The 26,647-nt window shown below is 31.4% G+C and overlaps 1 protein-coding gene across 2 annotated transcripts in view; it reads left to right on the forward strand.

The window, feature by feature from the left end:
• LOC136985950 (phospholipid phosphatase 1-like) overlaps positions 1 to 26,647 on the forward strand; it is a 42,558-nt gene that overhangs the window by 15,138 nt on the left and 773 nt on the right. For both annotated transcript variants that reach the window (XM_067283370.1, XM_067283371.1), the window contains exons 3-6: positions 13,592 to 13,743; positions 14,304 to 14,614; positions 20,849 to 20,906; positions 22,970 to 23,146. In XM_067283370.1, coding sequence (XP_067139471.1) covers positions 13,592 to 13,743; positions 14,304 to 14,614; positions 20,849 to 20,906; positions 22,970 to 23,146 — 698 coding nt within the window. The remainder of the gene's footprint in view (positions 1 to 13,591; positions 13,744 to 14,303; positions 14,615 to 20,848; positions 20,907 to 22,969; positions 23,147 to 26,647) is intronic.

The raw sequence follows: 26,647 nt of genomic DNA on the forward strand, positions 1-26,647 counted from the left end.
GTCAACAATGGAATTGTTAAGAGAAAGCGACATGCAAGACGCAGATGCAGACTTTTTCGTTTTTTGTGGGAAATCGAACATATTTTTAGACCCATCTAAAAATTCTGTAATTAGTCTGGAAACAGGGGGGACCCAATTCTTGCATTCTGTGAAAACGGGTAAGGTTGACTGTAATGTAATAGTCTTAATTTTCGCTAAAACAGGAGTTGAAAGTTGAATTTTGGTACACAGTTAGGGTACTAAATTTAAGTACCAAAGTGTTAAGTAACAATGTTAGTGTGAAGTAACAATGGAAGTGTCAACAATGAAAGTGTCAAGTAACAATGGAGAACAAGAGAAAGCGACATTCAAGATTTACGGGCTCTGGAAAAAAAAAGAAAAAAGAAAAAGAGTAATATGTTAGAACACATTTGATTTTCAAATTTAAACAGATTAGTTTAGTTTTTCTCGACTTTTCTTCTTTAGAACATTTGATGAAAATCGAACGATAAAATCAGAACATGTCGTGAAAATCAAACAATATTAGAACATTCGATTTTCAAATTTGACCTTTCTTTAGAAATACTTAGTTCGTTGATGAAATTATTCTTTTTCTCGTGTGACTATAACATAATAATCACAATCTTCGCTATCGTTACTTTTGCCCGACCAATGCCGAGCCTACCTGCTAGTTTTGAATATTTTTTTCTTAGTTAATGTTTGTGAAGATGTACAGTACAATGCACTATAAATGATTTTATAGAAAATGATCGAGCTTTATTGTAAACTTGATTAGGTTTAAAAAGTTACCATTTTCTCTCCTAAAATTTCTTCATTTCTCCTGATACCAAACTAAGTGTAGTTAGATATTGAATGATAATCTAGATACTTCTTAAATATCAGATTAGCAGTCTTTGCAAGATGGAATCTCAGAATCAGAATCTTCTGGCATTTCAGCCTACTTTCAAATTCCAACCAGAAGAAAAGTTCTGATCATACTTTGAATGACTACTAGGGTTCTTTCAATTATTGCAATTGATATGAAAATGTTAAAACACTTAAAGTTGATAACAAATGACAAGCAAAACAATAAATTCAATTTTTTCTCTGTAGTAAACTGTAAATCAGTGCCCATTTTATTTTTCTTTGTTGCTGAGAACTTTGTGAAATGAAAACAATGACTGTTTTCATCATCTACTAGATAACTTACCTTTTTTTTTTTGGTTCCAGAAGAAGAGAAAATTCTATCCATCTTTTATTGAATAATCGTACTTGGAGGATCGTAGGTAATTTATTTGTAATACCTGGGACTGTAACTGAATTCACGTCACTAAACGATCCGTTCTCAATAATACAGAATTTATAGCAATGAAATCTTTGATCTCTTATTTTCAATAGGTTTAACCTGTTAATGATAGAAAAGGGAGAATAAAATCAAATCTTTTTCTTGTATCATTTCTTCAAGTACTTCAGAATCATTAACTTCTTATTTCTGAGTCTTTTTTTCGCTCTTGCATAACCTAAATCGTATTTCCTTCCAACTTATTGTTATCAATTTCAGTCGACATTTTTTCCAATACGATAGTTTTTCATAATTCTCAAAATTACAAATTCCTTACTAACTGTATTGCACATAATCTTCATTAAATCAGATGTAGACGTATACTATAGAACAGCATACTGTTTAGAGAAAAATCAATGCAATGTTCAATCGGGTCCGGACGCTTTCTTTTGTGTCCGCATCACCAGAATTTGTATCTGTCAAAAGATAACACCCATTCCGTAGTTTCCCGTAAAAGAAAAGATGTCCACTCAAGTACGAAGTGAAATCTCTGTTTAAGGAAGACATCCAAGTGCTAAAGACTTGTTTCCACATTACGAGAAAAAATAAATAGGTTGTTTCCCTCCATTTACTGTATAGTTGTATTTCTATAACACCATAACATCGCGAGCAGAATTGGGCTAAATCGACTAGTCTCGAATTCAGCTAGATAAACAATATAAAGATGTCAATTTTATTATAAAGGAAAATGCTTCCTGTCCTCTTCCAAAAGCAATTCTAACGCTTCTTCTCGTCCTTCTCGAATATCATTATTCATTATTCTTCGATACAAAAAGATATAAAATGTCACTACTACTATGTCATACCTATTGATATTAGGGGAAAGTAGAGGACGGCCGGGTCAAGGTGGAAGCCTGCTGCTGAGGGACTTAGGATCGTATCCGGAAGGGTCGAAAAATCCCCAGGAATTTTTCGGGGGGTGGTCCGTCCAGATATGTTGTCTTGGCCAGTCCCTCACCACCCGGCCGCCCCATTGTGGACCTGGCCGAATCCATAATGGGCTTGCTAAAAAAGAGGCCCTCTTAGTGCCCGTAGCGCGGAAAGAGTTAAAATTATAAAAGGGGGAAGTAGAGTAATATCATCCCCTAAGAGAGAACTAAAATATCACACAAATTTATAAAAGTCTTAAAACCGTATCAATAAAATATAAGTTTAAAGTGTTCTTTACAATTTGGTTTTATTTACTTTACGTACAAGTTATTTAAAAACTTTTATTAATTAATTTCCAATGTTATCTATCCATCGAGCGGGAATACCCGATATTCCTTCTCCGTGGTCCAGACATGGTCGAGCCATGTCAGGTATTTTGTCATGTAGTAATTATGTAATTTTTAGGTTTGGTATTCATAATCTCACTTAAAGGTTTTATACAACAATAGTCACATTTATAGTTATTTAGTGTTTCTACAGTTCTGCAGTCTTTGTGTAACAAATTCTTGTCTGGGTCGTATTAGATTTTCGCTTTCTAACGCCTCTAGTTTGTGATTTTCTGATGTAGCTATTATAATTTGTGAATTATTTATTACGTCTACTCAATTTTCGTCATATAGTACTGTTTGAAATACAAGAAACAATACTCAGTACTTAGCTTACGTGGACGTAGTTACCCTTCATCGCCATATTGTATTCTGAAGCTTTTTTCTTGGGCTAACAGCATATTATAAATTAAGCAGAAAGCAGGAAAGGGAAGTTAAATATATGTAGTTTATACACATAATGATTAAAATTAACACTCTAAAGTAAAGATGTACTTATCCTCAGTTGAAATTTGCAAAATTTTTAAGAGAATACCTCAGAACACACGAATGAAAGAAACTCTGTTTCTGATGTCGACCACTACGTGACTACAGACTTAGGATATTTGCTACCTGGCCACAACAATCATATTCATAATCCTGTTCTGTTTCGAAATAGCTATGTGAGGGGGGACATCCGCTGAGCGTCATTGCCCAACTTTCCCCCTACGTTTTTCTATTTCAAGGAAGATGCATCGGGAGCGAAAAAGTTGAAGTATTTTCTACTCTAGGTTTCCAACCGAGTTTTGGTGAACGGAAACGTCTGGACATGAATTGATATCACTTTTGTTTTTGGTGTATTTTCCTGTGAAGTGGAAACCAGTCTTAAATCGTTTTATTCTATCTTCACATTGGTAAATAACTACTACCTTAGCTTCTTTATCTGTGTGAGGGGGCCGAAAAGGGGAGATTTCAAAAAGAAATAATAATTATACGTGATAAATCGTTATCGTCTCTATTGCCGCCTGGACTACCCAGCGGTAACAATCAACGACATATGGAAGCGGTTGAGTTAGAGATCGATGCCTCGTTTACAAACAACACAACCCGTTTATTAGACTTTTCACGAAGGGTTGAAATCCCTGTAGATTTCGGTGCGTAGTCTTCAAAGGAAGAAGAGGAAAGTCCAGCAACGTGGTTTCCATTCACTGACCGGATGTTGCATTCTAAGACAGTTCTCGAACAGAAACGATGTGAGGTGAATGCAGATCGAAATTTCCGAAGTTCCTCTCAACGAATCATTTGTTGAGAGAATATATTTACAATATGAGAATATATTTCTCGTGACACTATGGCGTAATCAATTACACTGGCTCCCTTAGTTGCATGATAATTAAAATCACCTTAATCTCCTGGCAATAAACCATTTAAACACACAAGACATTTTCACAAAAATGATAGATAAGTTTACCTCTATTATTAAAATCTGTGCATAAAACCAAGTTAGTTCCATGTAGCAAGTAGTTTTCTATAAGTAACAAAGTATTCTTGGAATCAACGTCATAGTTATTATCTGGCACAATATAGGACACTGTTAACTGAATATTGGTTAACTATCGTGTCTGAAATATCAGTTTGACCTTAGATACTGTATTTAATCTAAGCCCGACATTAAGCCTCCACTGGGTCTTCCAGGTCCCTCATGGCTATGAGATATCTGATGATAAATTTCATAGTCATCAGAGAACATTGATTCAACTACCGAAGATGTATTCCATGTTTCCGCCAGACAGAATATATCCATTTTGTATATTATATTCCAGAAATCAAGGGAACAGCATTATGTAAACCTGCAATATTGTAGAAGTTTTATATTATCATCTTTATCCAAATACAGATCATCATATTGACCACATATCATTCTTGTCGTTTGTATTATTAGCTGTTTATGTTTACCATTATAAATTATATTCATAAAAAAGCTTGTTTGCCATCTATCTGGAAAATTTCACCTTTGTAATTACAAGCAAATATTTTATTATCCATAATTAGTCTGTTATATCGCAGTTTGACATTCTTAGCTCCTTTTAAACGCATTTCTTTTCTATACAGTCATATTTTATTTCTGACTGCTCCGGTACTCGTCGAATAGTCATCATTAATGAATATCTTTAGGCTTTTTAAATTACTAACATTTTTATAAACTTTTAATTTATCTTCAAAATCAAACAGTTCACAAATAATTAGCTTTTTTATATTAGATTTAAATTTTCAATTCTAAAATCACGTTTAATATTGGCATCTGTAACTCTTAATTTATCGCTGAAAAGTTTTTGAACCGTAACTGAACAATCGTCCGAATTATCTTTGTCCTCTATGCTTGAGATTATAGTATTATTCCTTCTTTCTTTATCTTCTAATTTCATTAACTTTTCATGCAGATTATTCAAAATTACATTAATTTCTGTGTTTGATTTGTATCTTTAAAATAAACTTTTTCTCTATCAGTTTCAAGGGCAAATAACCTAGATTCGACATCTACCAATGCTGTATCTACGGTATATTTTCAATCCATGCTTGCATTCTGTCCAAACGTTCAAAAATGTTTTTAATTTACTATTTGAAGAGGCTTTCAGTTTCAACAAAAGTCGAATTCCTTCTTGAACGTTAATCTCCTTTTCGGCACTTACATAAGACAAGATCAATTGTTCGGTTGACTCACCTGAGACATTTTCATCGCTTCCGATTCGTTTTCTTACCTTTCGTGGTGATCCGTTTCGAGATAGTGGCTTAAAAGTTTTCCTTTTCTGAGACGGAAACTCTGAATTTTTTTCAGAATAAAGCGAAGGTGAATCAGATCAAAGAGGGCAAAAAAACTTCACGCCAACAGCCACGATAGTCAGATAGAGCTTCCCTTTTTATTTTAATAACATTACTCAACGTTGCAACAACGAATGCGACAAGTTATATACTCATACCGTGTTAGCATTATTAATTTAGCTAAAATCAAATTCTATGGAATTGCATTTCCTTTTTCGAGGATTAAAAAGGGGTATGCTAAAAATCCCTCCATTTTCGGTCTGCGTTTTTTCTAAGAAAATCCTAAATTCTTTTCAGGTGAAAATCGCGGAAGGATTAACAACGTAACATTGGAAAACTCATATTGAATGAATGCTTAGGGATGTACAAAATCAGATTCTGTGTATTCCTAATGATAAAAAGGCATTTAAATTTACATTTTGATTTATTTACTCATCCTAATTTTTGAGTCCAACGCATATCCTGAATGTCTATTTCGCTTACATTATGAGTTTTTCCTATACATAAGACTATATTTTTTAATTAATTGATAAAATTAATATCATTCGCTGCTTCATAATTTATTTGCACTATTCCAAAAGTAGAATGTGAAAGAACAAAGATAATTAAAACGCAATGATAGACTGAAACAAGAAAATTTAGTAGTGAAAAATGTATTTCCGTTATTTTATATCGGTTTATTATTTGTATTTTTAATGAAATATAAATTCTACAATTTTTCTTTATCATATTTGTCGCCTGTTATAACATAGATTTGGGGGTTGGGATCCCATTGCAGCTGTACTTGGTTGTTTTTAATTTAATAATTGAAAGGAAACCGATATGAAAATGGTGCGAATGTTTATGTAACATTAATATGTTATTTGCATTATAAATTTACGTCGAGAACCAGTAGGTTACAGGAAAACTGATTAATGAAACAAAGTTTAATAAGGCAATTAAGTACAAATAAAAAAACACAACTTTTGCAGATTTTTATATTTTCATGTAAAACAATACGTACTGTACAGTACAGTATGTCAGTCACTATGAAAATATTCAAGTATGCGTCAGACATTCGATAGAACATATTAAATTTAAAAATAATTGTACAGTTTTAAAAAAATGAAAAATTTAATAGACTTAGGAATATTTTCACTTTTTTGATATGCGTAATGTTTACATTTCGAGTAACAATTTACAGTATATAACATTGCAAAATTTTTGCTGCTTGTATATTGATAGAAATGAATTTTTTCAGAAATTTCGAAAATTACGTATTATCTTCAAAATTTAGGAACAACAAGTAGTAATAGTAGTAGAAGTTTTGCATAAAACATTTAATAAAATGAGTATTAAACTCTTCTATTGAAATTAATATCCGAATTAAATAGAACAGTTAGGTAGGTAACTTACATGGATTTTTAGCGTGTGTTTGATTGTGTACTAAGATACAAACAAATATTTTAAATCTAAAAAGTCTTTAAAGTTATATAACTTTAGCTTATTATTGCTTAGAACATGATGAAGTTCGAATCACCAGATGCTGACTTTTTTTTAATTCCCGATCAAGATTGATATCCATACCTGAACTGTCACACTGGAACACAATATTTGACTTAAGATATTCTGCATAAAGTTATACTCATTTAGATACGTAGTGTAGCAAATGTGACTCAGCAGCCAAGTGTTTGATAATGATTTTAGTGCTTATTTAGATACATTTTGATTTCTATTTAAAAACACTGCCTCTGGGTTGTTATATCTATCGACTTAATTTAGTTGCATTCACAGTCGATTTCCGGTTATCCGGATCAAACAAAAGCGGAACCGATCCGGATAAATTGAAAATAGCGGGGTATTCAAATTAAAGTCTAAAATTCCATACTAAAAATGCTTTTTAATAAGCAATTATTTATCGTGACATCGTCACAATGCCGGGCTACAATTTTTAATCCTATTTTTAATTTATTTAATTTAAAATATATGCTCTCCGCTTCAAATCAGTTGTGTGTTTTCCCTCCCTGTGCATAATACTTTTCTGTTAGCAATGGAGTCGTGCCTAACTCCTTTCAGGGAAAGCTTTATGAATTAAAATAACGTAACGTTCGGTGCAAACCGACAGTTCGTTTATAGTTAATCGAGGCTTCCTGTTCCTAAGGTTTCCATATCTGGTCCCGACTTTCATCTACCTAACTCCGTGCTCGAGATTAAGGAAAGAAGACTGACGACGGACCACAGTGGGAATTTATAGGTTTACAATTTTTTCAAATTGCTGCACAACGATTAAAAATAAACTCAGAGCTTTACTGACTTGAAAATAATACTGTAGGAACATAAAAATTACCCAGTTCATACAAACAGTACGTATTTTTATCCTTGGTAAGGTGAGATTGTTACATAGTCTTCGTATTAAGATTGTAAATAATGTTTCAATGATCTCACAAATATCGTAAAATGTAGTCATTTTTACACAAAATGTGTTATGTAAAAAAAGAAAATATGAAGAAATTTTACTTTCGAAAGGAACAATAATACAGTAGTAAGTTTGTTGCAATAAAAATTTGGTTTATTAAAATTGAATTGCTGTCTCTTATTTCGTATCTGTTTTGTTATTTTTTTAAATTAATTTTTATTAAATAACAATTCACAATCGAACTGGATATATACAGTTTATGTATATAGGTTATATTTCCGTTTTTCTCCGTATTGAAAATCTTTTACTTTAATAAAAACAATATTGTTAGATAATTGCCTACTTTAGACATGAAAACATCAGTATCGTCTCTTCTCTTATAGTCAATAATAGTATTTCCTTACTGATGACGTTGATGACGTACAGTACGTAGTTAAGAAAATTTGTTTAACGCATTGAATGTGATGTGTGACGAAATTGCGCGCGCTGAAATTTTACTTTGACTCAATAAAACACAGTAATTAGTGTTAAATTGTAATATTAAAACATGTATAGTAGTAAATGCCGAATGTGTTATCTAAGAATTCAGTCGATAGGATTTGTACTGTACGTCTTACTCTACATTTTTATTTTTCGTTGTTGAATCATCATGAGTTAATTTATATCGTTATTTTTGGATCGCTTGTATATTTACAACGTGAATTCCGAACATTTCGATAAAAGATGCTCCATGTACAGCACAGAAAAGATTTTATTTAAAACAGATCCATTTATATATAAGTTACACACAGTAGATTATTTTTACGTCCTAATTTATTCCAGAAAACCGTTTATCAATTCGTCGTGTTTCTTGTAGGCTCAATGTAACTAAATTTTGCATTTCCTCACTGTTTCTAGTGAGAGAATGCAAATTTAGCTTGGATTATGTAATATTCACACCGAAATGGCTACCAAAAATACGACATTTTATGCAGTCACAATAGAAAATTTATGCTAGTCGTGAGAGGATCACAGAATTGTGGAGTTAATACAGTAATTAACATAATTATTGATACATTTACAATGTTTGATTTTAATTATCATCTAATTTTAATAATCTTACTACAGATAACTTGAAATGAAGTTATTTAATATATATAAATAATATATAGTATTTAATATATAATATATAAAACAGTAGCCCTTCGTTATCGGGAGACAAAGAAAAAGCGCGATATATAACCCAGTACTAAAAATTCTGGCCTTTTACCATACGGATTAAACATGCTGTGGAATCTCTATCCTCTATTCTTTCATCAGCAGGTGTTTCTAATATAAAATAAGCCTAGTTTTTCAATACTGAATTTTATTCGTGGTTATATCGTATTAATTGACGTTTACCATCGATACCACGAACGCCCATTTAGCATTATTTTCTTTAACAGTGAATGACATTTAAAGACAAATACTGTCGATATAAAAACAAAATATCGGTTGCGATTTTATTATACAGTACTATACAGGGTGGGCCAGCGAAAACGAAACGGCAGTGTTCGTGTTCGTCCAAGCAAAGCGCTCGGACAGGTCGATTTTACTCTCGAGGGGCCATCTTTTGCAATAAAGTTTTTGCGATTCTGAATATTAACTAAACAAACATTTTTTTTCGAAATAAATGCTTGTTTAGTTAATACAAAATAAATGAGTTTTTAAATTTTTTTGTTGTCTGTTGTATTCAGAATCGCAAAAACTTTATTGCAAAAGATGACCCCTCGAGAGTAAAATCGACCTGTCCGAGCGCTTTGCTTGGACGAACACGAACACTCTGCCGTTTCGTTTTCGCTGGCCCACCCTGTATTTCATAATAAATCGCTTATTAAAAATTCGTGTAATTTATACCTTTCAAATAATTATAAATACAGTAATTATAAAAATAAATATTGAACATAGAGAATTTTTACTCTTTGTAATTTTATAAGCAGCGAAATAAAGTTACTACTGTATAAATATTTTAAACTTTTTATTCAGAAATAAAAAAAAAAAACTTTCTTTACATACCAGTGAATTCCAAACTTCACATTCATATAAAGGTGTGAAATTTCCATTAGCAGAAACTTGTAAATGAGGAGAAAGTACTTAAAACCAATAAATAAACAACTTTTAATATCAAAATGAAACATAAATGATAATTGATCTGTCCACCTGTTTTGCTTATTTAGATGTTGAGGAATTATTGTTTCACCTGCAGTGGTAGTTTCAAGGACAATGGTAGGGATAAAATACCATATTTTGTTGCAAAAAGAAATTGAATAGCAATTGGTAATTTAAAATTTATTGACTCAAGTGCTTTTAAAATTTGGGGACAAAAAAAAAAAAGTGCAATATAACGAGGGTTTACTCTAGTTTAAGAATTTTATAAATTTTAAGAAATCTGTTTAAAAATTGAAAGTTAAAACAAAATAAATTCATTTTGTAGAAATTTATAAATTGCAGAAACGAAAATTCTGCTGGAAGAATTTAAATAAAAATTTATTTATTTTCTTAAAACTGATGATGATATATTTTATCAGTTTAATTTTTTTTTTAAACAATATTTTTTTAATATGATGATATATAATATTATAAAAACATCTTTTTAAAATTTATTAATTTTGCAAAATGAAATATATTTTACTTTCTATTAACAAATGTAATAGAGCACTAATTGTTGAGCACTAAACACAAGACCGTGTTATGTATTAAACACTTGGCTTTTTTCCACCTTTATTAGTTGAGGTAATGACATTTAAGGTTTTTGCTTGTATTTAAGATGATAAAAACAAATATTGTCTTCATAATGATGTTTTTAATTTCAATGTCAAACATTCAAGAAACCAAATCCCATCATCCAGAACTAAACTTGCATTTGTTGCATCTTTGAAAGAAATAAAATTCTAATATTATAGAAACAGCTGTTGAATATCTGGTTTATATATCAACAGAATTATTTTATTCTTTAAGATGTGAAACAAGTAAAAGTTCAGATCAATGTTGGGATGAATGTCCTAAAACTTTTTAATATAAACAGTTTTTGGTTCCTCAAAAAAGTTTAATGATCTGAAATAGAATTTTCTTATTTAATTATGGAATTGCAGTGGCGTAGCGTGGGTGTCAGCCGCCTGGGGTGGAAGAAAATTTCGCTGCCCCCTTATTTAGGTATCTCAATTTAAAAGACTGAAATATACAGTAATTCTAAAGAACTTTTCAGCAAGAACGATCATCATTATTGTGTATTGTACAGGTTAAAATTTTTACAAGATATTATTATTTATTGTGAAATTTTGCCATCCCCTAAAAGTGCCGTCCCCGCCGCCCCCACTATGCTACGCCACTGTGGAATTGTTATAATCATAATGTATAATAATTATCATTATATTTTTGTGTATATTATCCATGGATTATCTGTGTTTAAAAGACAATTTGAAAGGTGTGTAATTTATGTGGTGGAGTGAGTTGTATGCCAATTTTTAATTGCAATTAGAAACACATGCTTATGGCTGCTCCTATAGGTACAGTATAAATGGTTGGTCTGTTTGGGTTATGTGAAAGTTTTGTTTTTGTTTTAGAAATTTTATGCAGGATACAGTTATCTTTCATGTATTGGTCCATTTACAGATTCACTTTAACACAGTTAAAAATTTTTGAAATTTTAAATAATCAACTTTATGGAAATAAATGATAGTCACAACAAAAAGAGCTTTTTTTAATCTTTGTATTTCATGTTTTTTGTTATGTGGACATACATTTTAAAAAATTTCAGCTAAAACTTTTTTACCCCAGTAAGAGTAAAGAACTATATTTGAAAATATGGAATATATCCCTATTTTAAACAGTTTTCCATAGTTTCATTTATGTAGTTTTCATTTATGCACTGTTTTCATAGAATCATTTACTTGTATAAATAGAGCAATTACTATATATACCATTGCAGATTATATGCCTGAAATTAGAGTAATTGTAAGAAATTTCAAAAGCTTTTGAATTAAGTTTAATAGTATTTTATTTGTTAAGAAATATATAACTAAAAAAATCTTTGCATTTTATGACAAGAGATGTAAAATTGTTTTATAGCATATATTTTTAATGTTCTTTTTATGCTTGCAGATGTTACCTATATATGAACACTAAAATGCAGTCATTATTCAAAAACTTAATGCATATTGTATTAATGTTAGATAAATATTTTCTAGATGATAAATAAAAAAACCAAACAAAAACAAATGGTTAAATGTATATAGAGTGAATCATTCATTTCATATGTCAAGTAATGAATTAATAATTATTACACTACACTGCAAAACACCGGGATCTGTAAAATACTGCACTCTTAGAATCTATAACTGGTGCGATATAAAAACACACTGGTTATAGGTTCTAAGAGTGCAGTGACTTAATAATTATTATCTTAGTAATAATTACTTAATATAAACATAATTTTACGTTGTTCTCATAATGAATAATTTTGGTTTAATTTTAAGACTCCTAAGATGTCTGATTCTTTAATTTCTGACTTATGATGATGATAAAAATACATTTAATAAAAAAAAGTCAATTTCCAATAAATTAATCCTTATACAGTGTGTCCCAAAAATGTAGATAATATTTTAAAAAAATAAAAACATGTAGATTAAGTATTTCTTAATTAACAATGCAAGCAGTTATTATTATTTATTTATAGCATGGTACAATGTTATATAATTGTTTTTACAATATTTGACAGTTACATAAAGTGTTAAACACAAAATACTTATTTTGTGATATCCCAAAAATATAGATAAGTTTAAACTTTGAGCAATAGTTCATTAACATAAATTGATGAAAATTGTTTTAATATAAAGTAGAACTGCCATTATGCTTAAGTTTAAAGAAAATGTGCACTGACTATGTAATTTTTTTGCAATAAATAAGAACAGGGTTTACTAAGGTTTCCAATGATACTCATAAGTATATGTTTACTAATATATTCTCTGATTTCTGAGAACGTTTTTTTTTTAAGGGGTACGACTTGGACAACCTTACCCTATTACTTTTTTACTATTTTTATGTTTTTCCTTTTTAGTTTTGTATTGCCTGAAGAGGGGTGTAAAAAAGATTTTTAAAAAGACATCTGAAATGCATAGTGATAATAAATACTAATGTTTAAATACCTTAGTATTGGTTTTGTCTCTGATTAAATGCAGTTATAGATGTAAAAAAACAACAGTTACTTAACTTTTTTAACCTTAAAGTTTTAATATATATATATATTTTAAGTGATATAGAAAAAGAGACAAAAATGGATTTTTTGTTGATCTAGCCATAGAGAGTAATCTATTGTGACAATACTTATAATGTGGCAAGTATTGTCACAATACTTGCACATGTACTATTACTTGTCAACAGTGTTTATTTCTTTTTATATTTTGCTCTGTAAATTATATTATATTTTATGTAAGGATTTTATATTACCTATAAGGATCATTAAATTCTTACAGGTTAAAAAAAAGGCAGTGTCATATATCAGAATCTTGCACCTTGGTCTTGAAAATTAAAATCTTGATTTTGTCATGGTCTTGACTGTGTTTCCAGATTTGATCTTACATGTCAGGGTCTTCTTTAACATCACTGAAAAAATGTAACATTACTATCATCTTTTTGAATGATTTTAAATTATTTTTACATTTGCAGATATTACATCAAAAAAGCTCACTTATTTTGCAATAAATGAATCTGTATGAAAATACATTAGCAATTAATAAATTAATATTTTTAATATATTGTTTTTGAAATTTTTATCATTATTTATTTAGATATTTCTATTTTCAGTTGGTGTACCAATCATAATATTTTTTGCTATTGGAAAACCGTTTCAGCGAGGATTCTATTGTGATGATGAATCCCTACGCTATCCATACAAAGAATCAACCATCAATAATAAAGTATTATATTGCGTAGGGACATTATTTCCAGCAGCTGTGGTAAATATTTGAATTGTTTTATGAGTTGCTATAGTTTTCAGAAGTTGATTTTTCACAATTACTGCTTATCTATATAACTTAATCTTAAAGTAATAGAATTTTTAAAAAATGAAAGTAAAGCATGTAAAAATAAAAATTGTAAAATGTTTTTATGCAATGAGTATTTCAGTATAATATGATATATAATAAAATATTTTTATTGACAAATAGTTTTCATTTTATTTTGTAAGTAGTCTTTTCAGTTAAATTTTCCTAATGAAAATAATCATATTTCTTGGACTAAATTTATGTAGAAATTATTATTATATTTACATAGTAATAATTTTATACCTTGTGTATATTAGTTATATGTGATACCTAATTTACATAATGCCTAACTTATTTAATATAGTTAAAATATATTTATAAACAAAATCAAATAAAATTTCAAAACTGCATTAATGAAATGATAATGAACATAGAAAACATTTTTCACTTTCAGATTTTGTGTTCTTCAAGAAATAAATGAATTTGCAAATATTTTATTATCATTGTGCTTATAACTTGTAATTTTTTTACAGATAATCATCATCGAAACTTTAAGATTTTATACAAATAAAACCAGTGTTGAAACACCAACAGTAAATGGAATTAAACTTCATCCAATATTTTGGGAAGTTTATCAACTGATATGGGTTTTTGCCTTTGGAGCGTGTATCTCGCAATTAATAACTGATATTGCAAAATACAGTATTGGCCGTCTCAGACCACATTTTATTGATGTTTGTCAGCCTAGTATAGATGTTAATAAATGCAACGATTCTCATAGGTACATTTTACCGTCTGATTTTAGTTGCCTTAATTCTGATACATTCAGAGTTAGAGAATCAAGGTAAGTTAAATATTATTTTACAATTTCTAGATTAGATAAATCAAAATTCTTTACTTTTATATCTTTAAGATAATAATTAAACTATACTTCAACATATACTCAGACTCATTCAATAATATATAACACATACATCTTATTGCTGAGAATCTATTTTACTACTTTACATGAACATTTGTTTAAAGTAGTAAAATAGATTCTCAGAAATAAGGTATATGTGTTATATAATTAAACTATAATTACCTTAAAATCTCAAATACCCTTTCTAAGAATATTTGAGATTTTAAGATAGAAAATAAATACAGTATTATCATATTTTATTATTTTATAATCAAATGATTTTGCTGATATTAGAATGGAAAGATGTCATTGATTAGATATATAAAATAACTACTCACCATACCAAATATTGTTAATAATGTACACGGAACCAATTATGGTATGATACGAAACAACAAAAAAAAAAACAAACGTTTTTGAATCCCTTCTTTGTTCTGCATCAGATTCAAACCATTCATAGATGGTTATTTGATTAATGAATGTTGTTTAAATAAAAGTTCAATTGTAATTTCGAAACAATTTACGAAAAAACTATGTTGTGCATGTGCGTGACGATTCGGCTTGCATGGACATAACAAGCGGCTAGATCGTGTTGTGAATCAACTCTTGCCAGGCCAATGACAAAACCATCTCCTCTTTAAAATTTATGCACGTGGCTGTGATGGATGGCACTTATAAAGCAAACTCTTGCCCTGCCTCGCCTATTGGCATTACAGGGTTCAAAGAGACTATGCCTTAATCATAGGCTTGGTCTCATACCATTAGGTAGTCTTTGACTCTTTTAGTTGGGCCGCCAGGTACTTCTTTCGGGCTCCCATCCGTTCCTTTAGGCCCAACGCTCTAACTCTGGCATAACTTTTGTGTGTATATATGCAGCTTGCGCCGCATTTTAACTTTGCTCTGTCATATTAAATTATAAATCGTACAGACACCTAGAATTGTAATTCGTACAGACTTTTAGATAATAGTTATTATGAGGTACTTCTCCCTACAGAGAGAGAGCACCTCACCCAGTGTGGCCGCTGGGTTCTAAAGATCCAATAGATCTGATATTTTCACCATCAATTCCTTTAGTCTCTTTAGGTTTCCTTTACTAGCTGCTAGCGTTCTAAGCACTTGTTCAGGGGGCATGCTCCAGTTAACCTGGTCGGCCCCTAGGCGGAAGTCCTCAGTGAGAGGGCAGTCAAGCACGTAGTGCCTCGCGTCTCCGCGAGGACACCCACAGGAGCAGCTACCATCTCCTTGTCCCAATTTGGACTTGAAATGGGGAAACCTCCCGTGTCCGGTCAATATTTGCGTCGTATACCAACACAGACTCACTGGAGTAAGGCCAACATCAGGCACGAAGGCATAGGTTGGCCTACCTACTGCACTCTGAGTCCAGCTCTCTTGCCAGCATGTCATCGATCGTCGCAGCAAAGTACCTTTTATGTAAGTTTCCGAGGGTTCTACCGTCCTCGTTACAAATGGGCCTCTGGCCCCCGCCTTGGCCAGATGATCGGCACGTTCGTTACCCAGGATTCCGGTGTGGCCTCGGACCCATCTCAGAGCAACGTGTCGCTCGTGCCTCGCCCTCAGTACCTTGCCTCTGATCTCCTTTACCAACGGATCTTTGTGGTATCCATCGCTCAAAGCCTGAAGCGCGGACTGGCTATCTGAGTAAACCGTGACCGGCTCTGGACCTGGATGTAGTAAGATCCACTGGGACGCCCCCGCCAGGGCCACCAGTTCTGCCTGGAACACGGACGCTTCCTCGTTCAGTCTGACTGACTGACAGTGCACTTCTACTCCGTCAGAGAAGACGCAGTACGCAGCTCCTACTAAGCTACCGTCTTTCGAGCCATCGGTGTATATTTCAACGCCGATATGGGTCGGTTCACCGACATCCCAGTCAAGTCCAATCCGATAGGCCGGATGGACCCTCAATACGTCTGTCCGACGTCTAAGTCTGACCGGGTACATCTGATTACAATGCTTTGCCTCAACGCCCTCCACAGTTGTCCTATAGAAGGCTGCCTCTTGACTTACGACTAAGGGCAACGGGAGCAGCCCGGCCAAGACCAGGGCCGCCTCCGTTGACACAGTTCTGTATGCTCTGGTGATCCGCAGGGCAGCGGGTCTTTGTATGGTTAGCAATGTTCTGCTCTGTTTGACGTTGGCGGAATCTTTCCACCATACCCCACAGGCATAGCAGATAACGCGCTCTACACTCATCTTGTAGATGGATCGAAGCGCTTCTCCACTTAGCCCGTAGTCCTGTCTAGCTAGTCTTGATAGTGCCGCTATCGTCTGGTTTGTTCTTTCGCGAACACTCCTGAGATGTGGCGTCCAACATAGTGTCTGGTCGATGATTACACCGAGGTACTTTAGCTCGTTCACCCTTCTGATGGGGTTGCCCCGTATCCGATATATCGGTCGACGAGCCAATACACCGGTCCGGGCCACCGTCAGGGCCTCTGATTTCTCAGGGCTGAAGGATAGCTTATGCAGCTGTCTCCAGCGAACAAGTCATTCTATTGCTTCGTTGCCGCGGGTCTCCATCCCGCTACGACTGTAACCGGCAACTACTAGCAACAGATCGTGGATGGCACTTATAATCAAACTTTTATTTAAATGACATTCATTAATCAAATAACCATCTAGGAATGGTCTGAACCTGATGCAGATGTAGACTCCGCAAGCACGTGGTTTGCGGGTATGAAAGGAAGTGGAAATGAATAGTCGGTAGAAGCGTATAGATAAACAAACAAAGGTTTATTAATTACACACACAAAAAAAAGGGGGATTGATCACCTGATTTAAACAGGCAAACAGCGTTCTTAACAAAATTAAGGATGACAATAACACTATGATTACAACAGTAATTAATCGCGAGACTAAAACTAATATGCGATTAAACCTTAAAAAACTATACAAACATTTACAAGAGGGTAGATACCGTCGCCGTATTTCGTGGGACACATTGTTACGAAATGAGATTCTTCTCGCTGGTTCTTGTTTTTTTTTCTTCCTGATCGGCTGCTCTGCTTCGAATCCTTTCTCTCGTCTCTTCACCGCTCCAGATCCCCGATCCACGAAAGAGAAAAATGAAAAAAATGCCCCGACACGTGGAAGTCACCCGTTTATATCTCCCACCATCCGGGAGCTTTTTCTTTTCCTCCCACGTGATCCTCCAAATAGCCAATCAAAAACCACGGCACAGCAATGACGACAACAGACGGTACGGTACACAACAAAATGGCTGTGCGTCACATCTAAAACCCGATACAACAACATATACGCGACGCGACATAAACGAAAAAACAAACATATAAATAGAACAATCGAACAAAAAAAAATACATAAATATATACATATAGTTAATAGCAGCGAAGCGCTACACAGAACCCAGAAGGGGTTCGAAAACATTTGTTTTTTGTTGTTTCATTATCACACCATAATTAGTTCTGTGTATGTTATTAGATATATAATTTTATGAAACAAAACAAATAAAACATAATAATTCACAGAACTTAACATTTTTACTGTTGTTGTTATTTTAAAAGAGAACAGTGGCATGCTGTGACATTTACAATTTTTGTGTCTTTTGCCAGTTTTACTCAAATTATTTAAATTGTCAAAGCCATTTTTATTCCACACACTAATTTCATTTGAAAATAGTAGGCAAGGCCAACAAAACAATTTTTGCATTTTTATGCATCCACAAAGCCAATTTATATCTTCATAAATTTTTTGTTGAAGAATTTATATGTAGTTTAGGCATTGGTTTTTCTCTTTTAATAATGTTTTCTTTTTCATTATATGGTTTTGAGCCAAAACTTTTGTAAAATAAATTTTCAATATCACAATTACATTCTGAATTGCTAGCCATGATATAAGGGCTAAAATTAAAAGTAAAATTATAAAAACTTACTTGGTGAAATAAAATGTGTGGTGGATATACATACCCCAGTACAAAATATTCTTCAATTGTATGAATATACTTTTAAAGAAAATTATAATTAAATATAGCTTTGTAAAGAAACGTACATAAAAATAACATTGAATATTCTTTACGTTTTTAATCTTAAATCTTAAAACAATCTGCTTAGTCAAATAGCTAGCTCGCTACAAGTGTGCCTTGAGGGTGCCGATACTGGTCAATGTCAAATGCCTCTTTTGTCACATCACTAGTATACCTCAAAGGACACAACAGGGTTGTAAATTTTAAACATTTCTCTCCATGGCTGTAAAAATCTAAATATGTCAAACTTAATAGATTGCCTGTCATTTGTTTTCTAACTAATTTGTTTTAGGATCAGGTGTCCACAGAAATTTCTAAAATTTACAACTTTTCACTCACTCTTATTGAACTGGAAAAATTTCTGTCTTTATTATCTAATATTATGATGAAATCAGTCTCCACTGTACTTGGTTAGAGATTGGTTCAGTTAAGCTTTTGTTTAAGTAAAATTTTGGCTTTTTCAGCAGAGTTTTATTTATGTCTTTAATTCCCTAATCTTTTAATTACTTAACTGCTTCTTAAGTAGAAATAAGTTGAAACTGGTTACTTTGTACAATATTTGTAGTCTTGGGAAAGAAGTGGAAAGACAAATTTTTATGACAACGGATACATAAATCGTAAATTTAAGGCATATAAATTCTAGAGCTTTTTTTGTACCTCGTGCAGCTCATTCATTAAATTTAGTTGTAAATTATGTTACCAAAGTAACAGTTAATTTTTTAACATTATATGAGAATTGTACAGGTTTTTTTCTGCATCCCCTTACAGATGGGACATACTAAATCATAATATCACTAATTAACATTGAAATCTGTATATAATACAAGATGGGAGAGCAGAATAAAAGCAGAATAAATATATCAAATATTTTAATGATTTTTTTTATTTCTGTCATCTATACAGAACTATCATAAAAACATACCAGTAAATTCCTATTGGTTGGGTTAAGTTATAAATCTACTCGCGATTCACATAATGGGGCAAGGGTGGCCAAATATCTAGCAGGCAGGTGGCTAACAGTCCAGAATTGGTCCTGGATAGAATCATTGGAAGTGTTATATGATATTTTGGTGTGTAGCTTCCACCAGCTAAGCCATGTGAGGTTGGTGCTCTGTAAAGCACATGCACAAATGCCTATAATCTGGCTGCTTTACAACATTCAAATATTTCTGCCTTGGAAGCTGTCTTGTATTCGACAATACAGCACTTAGATTGGGAATATCCCTATATGAATTTATATTCGAATATACAACAGCAATCTTATCATTTTTTTCCCATGTAGTATAGAAATTCGTAATAAGATACATAATGTGGTTATAATAAAATATAAATTTTAATTAATTCAAAGTACGTTCAAATATGAAAATAATCGCACAATTTGTATTTATATTTTAGAAAATACAAGGGAAGTGGCACTTCCACCGCTTCCAAGGACTGCACATCACTGAAAGAAAACTAATTGTACAGATATATAAAATGGTTTTTTGTTGCATTACCATTTGGTTTTAGGTTTAGTTTGTTTTACAACTGCTATTTTTTTATTATAAAGAATGCTGTTTATGTAATAACAAATTACATGAGAAAATATAATGTGAGCATGTAAAAAATGATGACTTAGAGACAAATTTATTATTTATTATTCATTGAGAGTTCATTCCAAGGATGGAACTAGACCTGACTGTAGTACAGGTGGTTCTAGTAAATTGTGGAATGGCTTTACTGTGAGGTCTGGAATTAAAGAGTACTCCAAATAAAGAGGATTCAAGACTCTTCCAAGAAAATTTTTGAAATATAATATAATATATGCTATAAATATTCAAAACTGTACAAAAATATTCAAAATTTAAACATTAAAACTTTGTTATTTATATTTTTTAGATAAATATATAAACAAAATTTTATGATTCGGTAATGGACAGGCATGGCTCAAAATTGTCTAGGGTTAGTTGAGCCACCCTTGGCTCACTATAGCTATGGGCCTGGTTCATCTATAAAAATAATAAAGAATGCAACTGGTGATTAAATGATACAAATTATCAAGATCCACTATTTAATATACAGTATATACAAATATATTTAAGAGATATTAATAAGTAGTTCATTTTTATTATAATAAGTAAGCATTATTTTATAAGTTCTTTTTATTGAAACTTGTATGAACTTCATATTTTCAGATTATCATTCATGTCAGGACATGCATCATTTTCTGCATACTGTATGGTGTTTGTTGCTGTAAGTATTTTATCTATTATTAAAAATTAACAGAATTTTGATTCAGGTAATATATTGCATATTCTCTTTTGGAAATAAATATCATTATTTTTAGAAACTAATATTATTACTTAGACTTTTCCTAAGAGGAAAGTGTTTTTGGTTTGTCTGACAGCTTTGTACACTGGTGGGTGATTTGAATTTAGGGCCACTGGATCATCTACAATAATCTCATGATATTGCATAACCATTGCACATTGGGAGATATATTTGAAGCCTACGGTTGTCAGACAGGCGTGAAAAACAATGGATGTGGTTCTTTCAAGGAAATACTGAATCTGTGTCATTCCTGCCAAAGGGTGTATCGTACCTGTGTATTTTGAAAAATGAACATTGATATAAGTAAAATAATTGTACAGTATGATCGTAGTGAAGGGCCAGAATTGAGAGAAACTTCCTCATTTGACCACGATTTTGCCATCGTAAATTTTTACATTCATGAATCAAAAAATTAGCATCCATGCATTTTCACACTCATCTGACATTAGCCTTAACATAATGGAATACAATGTAATCAACTATGACAGCCTGACAATGGCATGTTAATTAAATGTTGAAGTGTTAGCTTTAAATCAATTAAACTGGAATGAAGATTGCTGAAAAAGTGCTGAATTTGAAAAGTATTGCAAAATTCTAAAAAATATTGATACCTCAGTACTTGAACTACTCCCAATTTGAACAATTCAGTATACAAATGTATGTTTAGGAAAAAACAAAACCTGCTAGAACAAATTTTCAGTCAGTAACAAATATTTTCATTTCTTGTTTTGCTTCATGTCTGATTGTCCTCTTTATAACCTCCTTTATCATACTAAAACTTCTTGCTATTCTTCCTTTCCTCTTTTAGTTTATAATTTAGTGTAAGTATTAGTTATAAGGTTATAAGTCCGCCTTTTCTTAATTGTCATGAGTGCGTTCTTTTGATCTGTAATTACTCGATTCCTTGCCCCAGTTTTGGGATATTGTATAATGCCAAGAGTTGGAATCCGAAAAGAATCCTGTACTTTACCAATCACACGAAAAAAAATAAATAATTGTTGTTATTTATTTGTGTACTGCCTCTTGTGGACTTTTGTACACTCTCGTGACATTCACAATAAAAACTGTATTTCAAAAAAGATATATTAGTATTTAAAATTTATTGGTAATTTGCATATGCATTATAATACTGGTAAGATATTTTAAAAAACAGAAGGAAAAGTAAACTTTCTTTTCTGAATAAGTTATTGAATAAGTTGTGTCATTCTGTCGTAGAGCTCCTTATGTATGTATTAATATATTTGAAAGAATATGAGTTTTAATAATCAAAAAATATATTTAATTGTATATTAATTAAAAAAGAAAATAATACTTTTAAGACAGTGATGAGAAACTTTAATATTCTTGTTTTGATATTGTTTTTTATGTATACAGAACAGTTATTTGCTTTTAAATTGTTTAGCATGGGGATACGTAGAACAAAATAGTTGTCTTGAAGAAACATTAGATACTTAGTGATCACAAATAATAATTCTAAATTTCTCAATGAATTTTTGTTTAATAATTTCATTCTTTGATTGATTAAAATTCAGTCTTAAACACAGAACTGTTAACAAAATGTTCAAGACTGTAATATACGGTCTTAAATATTTTTTATGTTTGTCTTTATTTTATTCTAATTATCTTAAAACATGATTTTTATAAACACATTATACTGTGAATATGTAGCAATTTAGTTGGTTAATTCTCAAATTAGTACAATTATATTAATTGAATATATATGAAAATTATCAATGTGAAAAAATATTGTCTTTACTAGTATCTATATAATTTGTCATATTTTTTGAAATATTTTAATTATTTATACGAATTTATGCATATGTATTATAAATAATATATTTTTTTTAAATTGTAAACCAAACATTTCGGATTGAATAACCTAAATGTTTGGTGTGTTTATATATGTAACAAGTATCATCAGATTTTTAAATGTAATTTATATTTATGAAAATAAAAATCCATAATTAATAAGAATAATTTTATAGATGTACTTACAAGCCCGATTTGTTTGGAAATGCAATAAGTTGCTGAGACCATTTTTGCAGGCTGTTGTGTTGTTTTCAGCCTATTATACTGCCTTATCCAGAGTATCTGACTATAAACATCATTGGAGTGATGTTTTAACTGGTTCAATTCAAGGAATAATTGTTGCAATCATAGTGGTAAGTTCTTATTTCTTAGCTCTTTAGATTGTGTTTTATAAAATTCAATTTTGTCTCTCTCTCTTGTTAAATAAAAATTAATTTTCTTATACAATATATTAGCTTTAGAGCATTAGTATGTTTTTAAATCCTTAAATATTTTAAAATCTTATAATTTTAAAAAGTTTATACTGTTTATTGGAATATACTTCTTAAAAGTATAATAAATGTTCATAATAATTATTACTACCAAATATTTGTTCTGTTATTTATCTTCAAATAAATAAATAATTAACTCAAAATTTATTATTTTTTTCTGTCTTTCAATTATTCATAAATAATTTACTGTATACTATTTCAAGCTATCATTACTCTGCTAAATATTGATTAGTTTTAAATTTGATAATGATAGCTGATTAAATCAAATGCTACTAAAATACATTATATTTGAGAAAAACAAAGTATTATAATATGCCAATCTTTGTAATAATAATAATTCCATAATAGTAATGAAAAAGATAATTAAAAGAAGCAATGCATGAAGTGTACAATGCCATAATATTGAAAATGCCAAAAAACAAACTTTTCAGGTAAAATAAAAAACACTTTTTCTAGTAGTCAAATTCAAAAACTCCTCTCTGTTCAGTTCAGTCAAATCCAAAATACTACTATAGTTCTCAAATCACATAACACAATATTTATAACAACAACTTACCATTACACGATTTTACAATGTTCACAACAGATACAGAAATATAATAGAAAGATGTTTACATCATGGAGTTCAGCACACCCAATTCAAAGTTCTAAAAGTCACTAAATTCAGCTCAGGTCTGTTGGAAGAACACCTTGCGGCCCTTCATTCTCGGTCTACCAGCAGTACAGTACTTGAGTCCTTCAAAGAAAACACGCCAAGTTCTCAGCTATCCTATAGGAGATCCACATGTATTGGGATTTCGAAGGGAACCTGTTTCCCGCCTAAAGTTGTCTCTTTTATACTCATCAAAGCCCATGCCGATCTACCAATCAGCGCTCTGATGTCTGTGAATCACCCAGCCAACGTACAATCGTCGCCAGCCAATGGCCACTCCTAGATTTAAACTAACGATGGTTGTCTTAACCGTCATTCTTCTAACGATCATTCTCCAATGGTTTTTCGGTAACATCCACGGATTTGAAAATGTGATAGAACAAAAAGAAAAAGGCAGGAATCGCCGGTCCGGCGATTCTGGCCATGACACTAGTGAATGAATTCCTTTAAGTTGAAGGAATTCATTTCAATTTTACAATAAAAGGGGGGGAAAAACTCACTAGGTTACAAATTCTCTGGAATAACAAAATGATGTAAATATAAGTTGTAATGTTTTAAGCACCAAAAGTCACATTATTTGCATTTGAATTCAACTTAAGTTTTTTGAAGTTGAATTCACAGTGGCTTGATCATGAATTCAACTTCAAAATACAACCACTTACTAAATTATTGCCACAATATTTTTTTGCAGCAAAAAAACATTGCATTTAGGATTAATTTCTTTAATAAAATGTATTTAGAGAAAAATAGCATTTACAACATTATGGCATTGCACACTTAATATGATTATAATATGATGGAGAGGTAATGGTTTTGTAAAGAGAGAGATGATAATTAAAATAATACACAAATAATTATCTTAACAACAACTAATATTAATATTTTAGGGAATATATTCTAAAGTTATTGTACAGCAAAAAAAAAATTGTATCCATGTTACAAATATATTATATCATCTATTTTTTTTAATGTTTAAATTAGTATCTTTTTAACACTAAAAGTGTATTATACTTTGAAATGAGTATGTATTCTTATCTTATACAATATATTTTTGTCTCCTCATCAAATCCATGAAAAGAACAAAAAATGATGTGGCAGAATTAGAGAAATTATGGAATATTTTTAATGATAGTGCAAGTTATGCATTGATAAAGTATTTACTAATTTAAGAGGATAGTGTAAATCATGACAATTGCAATATCCTGAAATTAAAAGGAAGTCCTTATTTGGCTGTATCAAATGATAATGTCACAATAATTACATTGAATTTTATGAACAACAAAATTGAATGAAACTGATTTATTTTGATTTAAATTTTTATTTAAGAATCAGTTTTACAATATATTAAAATTTTCTCACAATATTGTTTGAAAAAGCAATAATTATTTAATGCTTTGATGAAATTAGAATAATTCATTTTCCATTGTTTTGGATGATCTATTTATTTAAAAAATTCTTTCATATAATAATTCTGCCGATAATCTTTACATAGATATCATTTATAGTTAATTAAAAGTACAAATTTTCATAAAAGAACTACCTAAATTTGCTAATCATAACATTAATTTGGATTGTCGTAAAATTTCCATATTTTATCTTGATCAGTATTTTATTTGGGACAACATTAAATGACATTCACAAAACTAATATTTATCTATTAAAATTTCATAAATTTGAGACTCAAACAATATATAGTCATACATTATTACTTTTGTTATGAATTATATATATATAATTCATAACAAAAGTATATGACTACATATATATTGGCATTGAATTTTACACTGAATAATCACAATATTAGGAACACCTGCCTAATAATGGGCTTGTCCATCTTTCTGGGTGATTGTGGCTTGCAAACACCGGGGATGGACTCTACAAGATTCCGAACATCCTCTGTCCTTAACTTAACCCATACCTGCTCAAGCTGTTTTATGAATTGATACACATTTTGCAGAGCAGTGGGTGCAACCTCATCATATGTTCCAGCATATCTCAGTTATGTTCAATAGGGTTACAGTCTTGTGAGTTTGGGGGCCAAGGCAGTGTGTAGAATTCATTCCCTTGTCCCTCCAAACATTCCCAAGTGAGCTTCGTCTGGTGTCATGTGCTTTATTATGCTGAAACATGGCATCTGTGTAAGGAAACATAGCCTGGAAATAAGGGCAGATGATCACCTAACAGGTCCCTGTATCATTCACCATTCAAGCATTGTGGGGTGACGAGCAATGGTCCTAGACCATATCACCACCAACAGCTTCTGTGACCTCAACTGTGCAACCAGAGAATATGGCTTCATGCTGTATAAGCCAAGCTTAGACCTGGCCATCAGTGTGGTTCAGCATAAAACAGGACTCATCACTTTAGATGACCTTCTTCCACATGTTCAAGGTCCAATGATAGTTTTCCCTTGCTCGTGTAAGTGTTTGCAATGATGCATGGTCAACAGAAGAACTTGTTGCTATTGAACACCAGTCAATGCAAGGTGTATTACATGGTTGTTGTCAAAACGCATCTGCTTTGTCCTGTGTTGTACTGGCAGGAACTGTTCCATTGTGACATGTCTTTGTTCAGATGCCTGTCTTGATATGCAACACTTACCTTTGGGATCAACCCCATGTGGATGGTCACTGTGTAATGTTCTGGTGAATGTTTGTGCATGATCCAACCCATTTATGGTACACCCTGGACATTGGTATGAGAGCAACCAA

The sequence above is a fragment of the Centruroides vittatus genome, unplaced genomic scaffold (assembly GCF_030686945.1).
Source record: "Centruroides vittatus isolate TY-2023 unplaced genomic scaffold, ASM3068694v2 contig_983, whole genome shotgun sequence".
NCBI lineage: Eukaryota > Metazoa > Arthropoda > Arachnida > Scorpiones > Buthidae > Centruroides > Centruroides vittatus.